Source organism: Dasypus novemcinctus, chromosome 9, assembly GCF_030445035.2.
Source record: "Dasypus novemcinctus isolate mDasNov1 chromosome 9, mDasNov1.1.hap2, whole genome shotgun sequence".
NCBI classification, from domain to species: Eukaryota; Metazoa; Chordata; class Mammalia; order Cingulata; family Dasypodidae; genus Dasypus; species Dasypus novemcinctus.
In genome coordinates, this window is record NC_080681.1 from 68,913,420 (window position 1) to 68,926,466 (window position 13,047).

The following is a 13,047-nucleotide window of genomic DNA, read 5'->3' on the forward strand; positions in this document are numbered from 1 at the left end:
GCACAGATTTGTTCATGGTATTCTCTTGTAATCCTTTTCTGAAGCTACACTTCCTTGATTCTGCACTCTCCCAGTTACTGCAACCCTTTAATTGTTTTCAGTAGTTTTGAAGAAGATGGTTCTGCCAGTTTTTGCTAGTTCTAGTTGATCAAATATTTTGTGGGGGACATCTTAGGTCACTGTCTTGGTCATTCAGAACCTAGAATCTGATTAATTTTAATACCTCTACTCAAATGCCCCCATTTTCATGGATTATTGTAATAGCTGCCCCCTCCCAGTAGAATGCAAGCTCCATGAAGGGCAGGGGATTTGGTCTGCTTTGTTTATTTTTGTATCCCTTGCGCCTATAACAGTGGCTGGCACATAGAAGATTATCATTATGTTTATTGCTTAAAAATAGCCTCTAGACTCTTCTCCAGGTTTAATTCTCACCCTCTATGGTGTATTTTCAACATACTCCTCAGAGTGCTTCTGTACCGTCCTGGTGGTGGTGTTCCTCTACAGCTTCTCTCTCTCAGAATAAATGTCAAAGTCCTTACAATGGCCTGTAAGAAGGTATATCATTTGCCCTGCAAACCCCCAAATTCAACCTCATTACCTCTCTGATCTCACCTCCACCTACTGTCATTCACCCACTCTGTTCTCACCAAACTGGCTTTTCTTACGCTTGGAAACCTCTTGCCCATATAGCCTCATGGCTCACTGCACCCATTAGATCTTCATTCAGACTTTTCTCTTTTTAGACAGGCTTTCCCTGACCACTCTGTTATATCTGTATTTCATCCCTATTACTTCCAACCACCTCTTTGCTTCACTTTTCTGGGTAGCATTTGCATGGCACCATCTTACATCCTACCTCTTATACTCATTATTTTGCTTCTTGTCTGCTCCATAAGGGCAGGGACTTTTTTCTCTCTTTTGTTTTTGGCTAAATCTGGGTACCTAGAAGAGTGCCTGGCCCATGGCTGATGCTCAAAAAATATTTACTAAATGAATGAATGATGTTGATTTCCCTTGCTGGGTCTCTAAAGTTGAAGGCAGTTAATCAGTGGGAATAGAATACATACAACTGAATTACTCTTATAGGCAGTCCCTTTAATCTGTCATGGTATCCTAAAGAAATCTGGCATGAGCCCTGGCATGGTATATTATTCTTTCTACAAACAAATCAACAACATAAAGCTTCTTGATAGAGAATACTACATCAAACCCCACCTCACTATTATCTAGGGCACTGGTAAGGGTTTTTCACACTGTTATGTATTCATTTCATAGGTAAATTGTCCCCCAGATCTGCCTTTCCCCTATTTTTCTGACTGCAGCTGCAAAGTTTAGTACTGGTGCCAGAAGCAACTGATTAGTCACAAAAAAAAAAATACTCTTCTTTAGGCTGACATCCATTTGTATTTTATTAAAAGAGGATATTAAAAATGATGTCTTAGCCTTTTAACAGTCTACAGCACATCTGACACCCCAGTTCATCTTGATAATCTGCCTATGAAAGTGGGTAGAGCAGTTAGTGTTATTCCCACTAATAGGTAAGGGAATTGAGGATCAGAAATGTTGGTAATATAGAAGAATGGTGGCGTAATTTCCTATTTTTTGTTTTTAAACTTTTATTTTATCACAAGTCATCTCAAACCCTAAACAGAAAAGACTGTCGTAGGTTACAAAATTGGAGTTTTTGCAAAAAGCCTCAATTTTGGACATACTGTTGGGATACTGAACATCTGTACTTGATACCTTGTGATGATATTTCCCCTTCCTATAGTTGAGCTCTAATAAACATAAGATAAACAGGATCCAACCATGCTGTGGTTTAATTTCTAAGAAGACACATGATTTATGAAACTATAGTTTTGCTCTAAATTTTTTTTATCCAGTGATAATACAATTTTAGATCCCCCAGCAGGTTCTCAGGAAAAGTTCTTCTTTCTCTCTTAGACTTAAAATACCAGAATGTTATCCCTATTAAACAGAAGTCACCTTCTTCAAAAAATCACCTGAAGCACCAAGCCTGAACCAAAGTCCCTCCTATGTCCATCAAAGTCCCGTGTAGGCTTTTGTCCCAGTGTGGTCCTATGTAAACTGCCTGAGTACCAAATGTCTCCCTCAATAAATCCTACATTTCTTTAGAGGGGATTAAAACTTACTTATCTCTGTATCCCAAGCAGCTAATACAGTCCTTGGTACTTAATAGGTTCATTATGCAGTGGTTGAATAAATGAATAAAAGAAGGTAGTCATCAAAGATGAACTTCAAGGGTGGAAGGAGGCTACCTCATTCCTTTTTTTTTTTTAAAATAATTTTCTTAGTTTTAAAAAATTTCTCTCCCCCTCACCGTTGTCTGTTCTCTGTGTCCATTTGCTGTGTCCTCCTTAGTGACCACTGCTATCCTTATCAGCGGCACCAGGAATCTGTGTCTGTCTTTGTTGCATCATCCTGCTGTGTCAGCTCTCCGTGTGTGCGGCACAATTCTTGGGCAGGCTGCACTTTCTTTCACGCTGGGGTGCACTCCTTGCACATGGGGCTCCCCTATGCGAGGGACACCCCTGCGTGGCATGCACTCCTTGCGTGTTATCAGCCCTGCGCATGGGCCAGCTCCACATGGGTCAAGGAGGTCCGGGGTTTGAACCGCGGACCTCTCATGTGGTAGGTGGATGACCTATCCATTGGGCCAAGTCTGCTTTCCGCTACTTCACTCTTGATAATTGTTCTCCTCCATATGCTGATGGCCCCTCTCCACCCCTCACTTACTCCTTTCTAGACCAAAGAGTTTGGAAGGAGAACCTGGATGTTTCGCCCCTTCCTTGCCTCTTTTTGTTAGGGAGACAGGTCTCCAGCAAGAAGCCTTCTTTCATCTGCACCTTTATGCCATCAGTTTTACCCAGGTGGACAGCCTCACATAGGAAGGTCTGTAGAGGTCCAGCACTGCCAGAGATTGCGTAGGTATGTCTGGGGTTCAATATTAGGAAGCATGCTTGCATACAGTTCTGTAATAGTAAAGATGATATCCTGATCTCCCATCTGATTTTCTCATATTTTATTTATTAATTGGCTTGGAAAGGAGGACATGGAAGAGGATTCTTTGTGGGGGTCATAAATACCTTTCCAATGAAGACGAGTGGGCTTTGAAATTTTTGAGGTCTCCTCTGTGCTATAAATTACAGCTCTTTCAGCCTATGACTGTCTTATTAAAAGAGTACGATATATTGCTGTGAAACAACATATTACTGTTAATTCACACATGTCAGAAAAGCCAATGACGCTATAATTGATGATGATTTAAAAATTTTCTATGCCAGCAGTAGAATATTTTGTTTTGTCTACCTTCCTATGATTAAAAAATAAGTATCAAGTTACTAACAACAAACTTTGGGTCTCTGTCCTGATATTCTCCTCCTTACCAAAACTTTTAAACACTGTTTTAACTCTCATACAACCATATGAGTTGGATCTGCCATAAGATACCCCCTCCCGCCTTTTCTTTCCATGATGCAGACAAAAGCTTGAGGCTGGGCACTAGAGGAAGACAGGTATCTCCATATATGAGGCATTTATTCAATCCAGGCATTAGAGCCCAGAACTGTGCACCCAAAAGAATCAGCCTGATTCTGGAGTTGAGTAGCTTCCGCCTATCCTATAGACATACTTTATCACTACCTAAGCCTGAGTTCTTCTACTAAGTTAAGAGTTTGGCTTTTCAAGGACTGTGGCAATGTTCAGTACAGACAGGGAGAAGAAGAGGAATAGAAAAGTAGAATGCAGAGGCACGTGCAGGGTACAATTAGCATGGAGCTACCAGTCTTTCAGCCACTATTCCAAGTGAAGAGACTTAAGTTGAGTTTGGGGTCAATTATTTCTCTGACTTGTTCAAATATGTTATATAAGAATGCAATAAGCAGGACATTACTATGAGCCTTTGTCTCTCAACACCTTTTTAAATCTGAGCTTCCAAAATCCAAAGATGAAGATTGCTTGCTTCCTGTATCATGGAAAATTCAAGGGTTTTCTCCCTTGTTGACAAGTGTTGAACCACCTCTTGACAAGAGAAGTAGATTCTCCCAAACTGCCCCTAGACCCTCAATATTTTTGCTATAGATAAAGAATCCATGTACAATGCCACTCACTTCTTTCTGCATGTATTACTGAAATGAATAAATACTAGTTAACCCGAAGCTCACCTCAGATTTGTGTCCATGAGGGACTCTAGACATTTTGGATCCAGGGTCCCCAGAATCAAATATGGTGGCAAAAGAAAGGCTCCTATTCCCTCTTCAACCATTTCCTTTTGTACCCAATACCATTATATCTGCAACACTGAAAGTAAGGAAACTGAGAGACTTCTCTCACCATACTTCTCTAAATCATTGCCTAATCGCAATGCTTATGCATCCTGCCTCATTCTCCCCTCCATTCAATTTTATTGCTAGAGTTCTCATTCTTAACACTTCTTTCCTAGTCAAATCTAATCTTTTTCTCAGTAGATCTTTACCTCCAGTCTCACCACTTTTGAAGACCCTCTTGAAGCCTCTCATGAGGGTCACTGCCACACTGTTTTCCTTTCCTCCATTTTGATCCCTCTCTAAAGCTTTAGGGAAGGTGCTCATCACGCCATTTATCAAGTGTAGGCAGTCCATCCACCACCTGGGAACTCCGCCTCCAGCCATCACTCTTTTTGTCATTGTTCCAGGCACTAATAAAAGCCACATTTATGTGTTCAAGCTATTTCTGTCCCCTAGTCATCTCTAAAATACCAGGATATATCTGGAGAATTGTTTTCTCTCTAGTTCATTATGTAATCATTCTTATAATCTAAAAATGTTTAGAAATCTATCTTATATTCTATGATCAAATGTTCTCAGACTACTCAGAGAAAAGCCAAGAGTTCTTTTCTCTTTTCATCAATTTTGCCCTCTATTTCTTCCTCCAGCTAAGTCTTCCCATGCAACTGCCATGGCTACTGGCTCTGATCTTCTGCCAGGCTCTTACTCTTGGTGAATATTCAATGTACACACCTTGAATTGATATGCTGATCTAAACTTTCTTTTTTTTCACTTTGATGCATGAGATATATAATCTGTGTATCTCATTACGTTTATTTCTCTTGAACTGTAAGTTCCTGGAAAGCAGGGCTATATGGAAGAGGAAAATTTTGCTAACAAGAATCCATACAATTAGATACCATCTGATGACCATGACCATGAGGATAACAGTCTCAGCTACTCAAAAATATGCAAAATTTAATAGTTCATATCTGGGCGTGTAGTTATACCATCCTATCCACCCAAACTCTCATTCATTTCTGTAGTTGTAGTAGTACCCTCAGAGTGGAGTTCACTTTGATTCTGGTCTCAGCTATGCAAATTCAAGCTACAACCATCGCTGGGGACCTGTGCCTATATCACAAGGGCCTATATGATATGGAACAAAGCTAAGGTGTAGATTCAAGTGAGTAGAGCTTTCTAAGTGATCGGCGCCTTTGTCTCAGCCATACTTACTTGGTGAGGTGGGGGAGGCTGCACCTCCTTCTGTTGATGTAGTTGGAGGCTTCGTGTCTGGCACCGGCAGAGGCACAGGCCTGGCCATCGGTGGTGGCGGTGGTGGTGGCAACATTGGGGTGGGAAGGAATGGGTTGTGCACCTTGCCTTGGCTGCTTCCATTGGGCTGTGAGGATGGAAAATACATGTGCACATGCACATACAGACAAACACACACACAAGAAAAAGAAGAAACAGACATCAACTATTAGCTGCTTCTGACAACAAAAGGTTCATTAGGTGCCTTCTATGTAAATTTTTAAGTATTCTAGCTAGTTGATTTCTTCCGTAGGATTATACAGATGAAGAACTGTTAGGTTCTGTTCTCAATACATTTGACAAAAGCATTAGGCACATGTGCTCAATGCTTTCTAGACTTATCTTTTGAACTACACAGTCCTTCTTTTCATCTGGTTCCATGAAATGGCTGACCAGTGATCACTCAAGATTTGTCATCTAGGTAACTAAATTTTGCTTGGAATGTTTCACTTCTTTATTAACTGTTACCTTCATCATCAAGATTCTCATGATTATTAAATATATATGGGTTTTACAGACTGTGGTATTATTCCACCATGTCTATTTACACAAAAATAATGAAGTTTCCTGTAGATGCAGTTGAGATGACAAAATAATGTTTTATTTTCACTCTTCAAAGTTGATATTACATAACAATTTAATAAATGCATTCAGTAAACATGAAAACTCTTTTCACATATTGTAAAACGTCAGGCACAGAAACTTTAGAATTCAGCTGTCATTAGAATTCTACTAGAGAAAAATATCACTTCTAATTTTGATTTAAATTATATAAGCATATGCCATAAGATTCATATTTATTTGGCTGCCTAGTGTTAGAACAACCAAGTAACAGCTCTCTAATGAAAGAAAGTTTCCCTCTGAAGATAGCAATAAAATCCATTCTCTTTTCAAGTTTTTCAAAGGAGTCCCATGAAGAGACCTGGCATAAGCCCTATAAAATTTTGATCAAAATGCAAAAATGGGCATTTGACAATTATACAGGATGATGTCAGGACTATTAAAATTAAAAAGGAAGAAATTTCTAAGTCAGGTGCTTCATGCTGGTTATCAGCTTGGTTTTTTCATTGTTTCCCAAGTGGCCGCCTTTCTGACTCTCTTTCTAGAGACCAGTAACACTCTTTGACCAACAATCAGAGCTCATCTTTAGCTTGTAGTTCCAAATCAAAATGCAGATGAAGAAGATCCTGGTGCTCTTGGCTTTAATGTTTAAGCATAATAATTCTGCAGAGGCAGTCTCATTCCCCTATCTACATTCAGTTACATATTTAGTATTGCTCCTCAAAGACTATCTTATCTATCAGAATGCTGTGCTTTCTTGCCAGTAAACTTCCCTGTGTGTTAGAATTCTGAGTGGGCTAAAGTCTGTAAGTGAATGTTTTAGGATAGGCCAAGCAAATGAACACACAAGCAAGAGGAAAGAGGCATGATATTGATTTGTTGTCTAGACAGAAATGTATCTGCTAACATATTGTCAGACATTATTCAAAGCTGCCTGTTCTGGTTCAGATATGCTGAATCAGGTATTTCTGCAAGGGAAGAAAATCAGTGACATAATATTCTAAGTTAGAAAATAATAATTATGGCTAATCTGTGGCTTCAGAAGAAATATTAGTAAAAAAGGAAAACAAAATTTGGTTTTAAGCCAAGCATTATCATTTCTGTTGGTGATAGTTTCGAGATATAGTTATTCATTGTCAACATTTAGCTTTATATTTGAAATAAAATTTGTGATTTTTCAAAATCACTTTTAGACTTGCAATGCTATCTCAAATTGTGATTTTGTTTTTTTGAGAAAAAATGGAAAACATTCATTTGAAGCTATTGAATACTGTTTAACTTAATACAGAGATAAGTGGGAAAGATAACTACTTACAGAAATAACAAACCATAATAAACTGTACTTCTAGCATCTTGAGTTCAAGTACTGGTCAACTTGATCTAAAGTGTTAGAAGACTGTATTTTTTAAAAAAAATATCAATTTAGTTGATCTGAAACATCTGTCCCCCTCGTATCCCATTATTTAAAATTATTTGGTCTTTCTATTTGGTTAACTGTATAAGCCCTAGGGTTAGAACGCATGAGGTGGAATTATCAGCTTGCAAACCTTAGAAGGTTATATAGTTCACCCTTGAGATGATTTATATCCATAAACTTGACAGTTGCAAACTTAACACAAACACTGTTTTTAAACCCTGGCCAATCACTCTTAGAGCAAGCTAACTTTCCCACAATCTAGAATAAATATGACATTTGCCTGCAGTCAGTCAGCACAACATCAGAGCACAATGTCACATGGGCATAAGGTCTCTCCCTGTTATTTTTACATTCTGCTAATGTTTCTAAAGAAATTGAAAAAAAAAAAAAAGAGATTTCCTTACATTGAGGAACCCCACCTGTCCAGCCTGCTGACCAGCATCAGGGCAGACAAGTTGGACAAACTCTTTCAGCGTCTCCTGCGGGTGGTAGCGGATGGCTGGGTGTGAGAAGTAAGGCCCGGGCTGCTGGATAATGGGTGATGTCGGAAAATGAAGAGTCGATGGTGTTGCATGTGGACTTGCTGCAGGAAAAGAAAACACCAGACTTATGAACGGAAAGATGTGCTTTGCCATGGCTTCTAAAGCTGATTCAACTTCCTTTTTTAATCCTTTGTCTCACCCAACTCACAATATCACTCATGTGACTCAATTTGAGAGGATAACTCTGATAGATTTTCTTCTTTCAGGCTCTAAGACAAACATAGAGGTTAGGTTAGGGTAGAGTTTCAAGCTGTCTTTCTATTTTCAGTGGACATGAGTTATAAAGGCATTAATAATCCTTGGTGAAGCTGAAGATTATTCATTACCTTAAGAGCCTTTTTAATGAAGCAAGCAATAAAAAATGTATTTGGTAGATTAGACTTGATTTAACTGACATTACATATGACAAATTCTATTTTGCACATATGGATCCCCTTTCATGCTGAGCTATCCATGGATAATAACTCATTGTTAAAGCTCTTATACCCTTTTCAGGGAAATTTCTAGGGACTAATTCAGGATGAAATTTTTTTGAAGTATGTAGTAAATGATCAGTTAATGAACCTATGCAATTTGGGGGCCTCACTTTACATGGGAGGTCTATATTGTCTTTTTTTTTAAAATTTTTTTGCCATTCAAAGCCAAACCCAGAAATGAATAATAAATGTTAGAGCAGGGGAACCCACAGACTGAGTGGGCAGTGACCCCTGCTAAAACATTGGCCCTCTGCCCACAAAAACTGATAAAAGACTCAGACCATTATTACTCTCTTACATTTGAATGCTTCTAAATTTCATTTGTACAAGAGGAAGATTACATTAGATTAAAAACCTCATGTGAGGTGCTTAATAATTTTTCTGAGCGAACTCTTGCCCTTGAATTGGAAGGGCAATCGATAAAACATACTGCAGGGTAAGAAGACACTCAAACCAGGAAATGCAAGACAGCAGCTCTCACTTCTCAATGAGAAATATCTCCCACACAAAAACTGATGAGAGTATTTCTCATTTGTTACTTTTTGCAGTTTAATTCTTTAAATTCAAGAAGCTCTGCAAAGAGAAAAACACAGAGATGCCCCAAGTTTTGGAAAACATAAGACTTTATTGACTCACAACACTGAAGAGAAACCCAAGCAAGACAGGCCATCCTTTCTGTCACTATCCCATTGGTGTGGCTAAGGACTGTAAAAAAATAAACAGAAATAAAAATAAAAATAAAAAAAGGATGCATTCTTCTCCACTGCAACCATGGTTTCTTTATTTCCTACTGGGATCTCCTTAGGATGGGGGCATTTTCTGACTAACAATCGAAATGGCTAGAACTGTGTAATTCAGAAGGGCGTCTGTAGTTTTTAAATAATGGAAATATGGGTTTGGGATAGAAGCAATAGTCTAGTCCATGTTTTACACAGGACTTCATGGAAACTTTTCATTAATGCAATCTTTAATCCATCCAATAGATACTCATGGACTTCTACTGTGGGCTCCGGACATAATGTTGAGCCAAAACAGACAAAGTCTTGCCTTAAAGCATACAATTATCTGAGACATCTAGAACTTAAACCTATCCAAACCAGAATTCTTGTCACCTCCCCTCATCAAATTTGTTCTTCTCCCTATCGTTCCCATTTTAGTAAGTATCTTTTCTACTTAATTGTTTATTGTCATATCCCCAGAACTGTACTGGCACTCAGTAAATATTTGTTGAATGAATGATTAAATAAAGAGCAGTAGTGAAATTAATAAAATAACTATGCAAATAAATAAGGAATAAAAACATATTTCTCTACCTAGCAAAGGGTTAGGGAACTTGTAGAAAAGTTGGTAAAAGTTAATAGTTCTAGTAATGAATGATGAATTATGGAATCCATTATTATTTCTGATTTAAAACTAAGATTTTTTGGCTCTGATCTTTTTTTTTTTTTTTTCACTCTGGGAAAGTGTACTGTTCGCTTTAGACAACCAAATAATTTTCTGATCTTAATAGGGTCCTGTCCAGTCATCCTTGCTGGCAGCAAGAAACTTTGACCGAATACTCTGCATTTGAAGAAATATTTTCTAGTTGGAGCTGGAATGTGGTACTTCCAAAGTAGGCTGGGAAAGAACTGAACATAACAAAATAATACACTCAACTTTTCCAGCATGTTAAACACAAAGGTGGTGACTCCACTGTGAAGAGTCCCTGGGAAGCAGACATTGATGAGAAAGTGCATTGCCTCAGGTGCTCAATGGTAAAGTGATGAGTTTATGAAACTGTGAGATTATGAAATTGTGGTTGACCAACAGAGAATACTGCCCAAGGGGAAAAAGTTCACTTGAGCACAGACTGGGCAGATAAAAAACTGATGTTAAAGAAAAGAGTTAGAGGAAATAATTCAACAGGACCATGGAATCTACCCATTAGTTGTTAATAAACATTCTTGCCTTCTGTTTTTTTTAAATACTTAAAGGAAAACCATTAACAACTTAAATTTAAACTACAGTTTATTATAGTTTAATAAAAGCAATTCACTCACCTTTTCATTCTGGCATAAAGTTTATTTTACCACAGACCTAAAGAACACATGGCCACTATTACTGAACTAATTCTACAATGAATGATTTGTGAGGATCAATTCATTCTTAATTAATATGAAGATCATTTGGCTCCTAGTTTCAAATTAGGTATTTGCTGGGCCTCCATTTTAAAGAGTTATTCTTTATAACCTCTGCTTTCTCATTTGTGGGACTTTTTGGTTCAGCCATTGGATAACTGTGGAACCATGAGTTAACTGTGCCACTGGATACAAGTTATTCAAGATTCTGATCTTAAATCTCTTTTAAACCAAAAATAGTTCTGTTACAAATATCACAGGATCTTTTAAATATTATTAAATATATGCTATTTCTCTGGATGATCTGTTATATCCTCTTGTACCAGGCAAAGGTACCCTAACGGGTTCCATTAGGCTTTTTCTTGTGCTCTGGAAGCTCAGAGATAAGACTGCAGCAATGTCTAAATAGCTTTTTGTTTTCCTCTCTGTTTCTTTGTTTTTTCTTTTTTGTTCTGTGTTTGATGTTTTTAGCACACCTATAATTTTGTCTAAATTGTCTCAATTCATTTTAGAAAAGATCATTGCATGAAAATCAATCAATCAGTAAAATTAATGAAACGTACTTTGAGATCATCAGATCAGGCCCTATAGAAGAAAAAAGCACCATTATGAATCTAGCATGATACTATGCACAGGATGGGATGCACAAAGAATAGTATCAGCCCAAATTTTTGATGGAGAAAAACATCTCTTATTGGTGTGTGTAAGTAGCTGACATAATAAAAAATTATAGTATATTATGTAAATGTATATTAGGTTCTTTAAAATGTGTATTATTTACTTGAGAGTCAATAAAGGCTTTTCTCAAGTGGTTAGTTTATTGCAGTGCATCCATCTGTATCCATGCTGATGTAAATACAGTTTTGTGCATTAAAAGGCCGTACAAAATTTTCTGCTTCTGAGGTCTAATATCTTAGTACCCTAGGTCAGGAGAAGCAAAGAGTGTTAAAAACACTCCACTGTGGATGGATCTCTCTACTGGTTTAAACTTTAACAAGTGGCCAGACTTGTTTAAAACAACTGCTCCGGCTTTTCACAAAGAATACAAATAAGATGGGAAGGAAGGAAATTTGATCAGGTTTCTTTGGCTGCAATGGCACTGCCAACACATTCTGAACAAAGTAGCCACAATTAAAGAAACAGAGAACCAGAACTTCCGAAAGGGTATGGTGCTCAGGTATTTGTTACAAGATGATCATATTACAGGGTACATTAAAAAAAAAAGAAAAAGAAAAAGAAAGCAGATCAAGCAGGCTGGTTTACTTGTGACCCCCTTCCCCAATTCTTTAAAATATTCTCTTGGTTTAGTTTGAAGGAGAAAAATAAAAAATACAACACAATTGAATATTTAATTTTAAGTGAAAATGCTTCTTCCTTTAAAGCAGAATTAAGAATGGGGAAATCAAGATCATTACTGTATTACTGTGTGTGTGTCTCTGTGGGGGGAGAGACAAGGTTATATAATCCAACAAGTGGTTCTTGGTCTGAGAATTCACTATAGGGAGGTGGCCTGCTAGGTTCATATTTTAGCAGAGTGCTAAGAATGGGAGCTGGTTAGACCACTGAAGGGGTAAACCACATAAAAGTAGATGATACCAGAGAGTTGTGACCAGACAAGCTTGGAACCTGATATTTTATGCTTTTATAAGGCTTAGGAAAGAAAAAGAGGTAGAAGAAAGCACCCTCTCCCCCTCCTTACCATTTCCAGCAATATTTCCAAGCTTTATCTCTAAGAAGTCTAATAATCCTCACACATTTTTTCTCCCACCAAAAGTTCATGGGTTGAAATATGTTAATATGTGTAACTCTCATATTGAATTAAATGCTTTATTGTTGTCCGTGAACCATTGCACATTCTCACAGATTGGACAGAGACTTGGATTCTTTTCACGTTCACTTTTGCTTTCTGGCATCAGCCCTTAAATCCTAGTCTCTCATTTTTTGGGAGACTCCAAAGACAAGCTGTGAAGAAATAGGCAAAAACAATGAAATCTAATCCTTCTTCAGGTGCAATGTGTTCTTAGGACAGTGTCATATATAGGCTTCTTCTCTCACTAGTATGAACATCACTCACAAGCCCTGGCATTTGAAAAACTTCACAATCTTAACCGTTAATCAACCCTAAGACAGTGGCAACAAGTGAGATTCAAAACTTTCTCTCTGTTAACACTGTTACAAGAAAAAGCAACTCATCTGTCTTCAGCAAAAAGATGTTCTTTAGACAGAAATAATCATTTCCATAGAGTAAAAGGTGGCATTAAGAACTCCTGAGTACTCAAATTTAGAAGTAAAGCTTTTTAACAAGGCAAAACTCGAAAAGGAGAAGAAAATGGAAGAAAAAAATCCTACTTAAAA

At 37.7% G+C, this 13,047-nt stretch overlaps 1 protein-coding gene across 10 annotated transcripts in view; it reads right to left on the reverse strand.

Annotated features, from left to right (window-relative positions):
* The window catches only part of NFIA (nuclear factor I A), a 530,380-nt gene that overhangs the window by 51,277 nt on the left and 466,056 nt on the right, over positions 1 to 13,047 (reverse strand). For 7 of the 10 annotated variants that reach the window (XM_058303489.2, XM_058303492.2, XM_058303488.2 and 4 more), the window contains 2 exons: positions 7,962 to 8,140; positions 5,502 to 5,667 (listed from right to left, as the gene is read on the reverse strand). In XM_058303489.2, coding sequence (XP_058159472.1) covers positions 5,502 to 5,667; positions 7,962 to 8,140 — 345 coding nt within the window. The remainder of the gene's footprint in view (positions 1 to 5,501; positions 5,668 to 7,961; positions 8,141 to 13,047) is intronic. The other 3 variants (XM_058303487.2, XM_058303491.2, XM_058303494.2) reach the window with 1 other exon arrangement.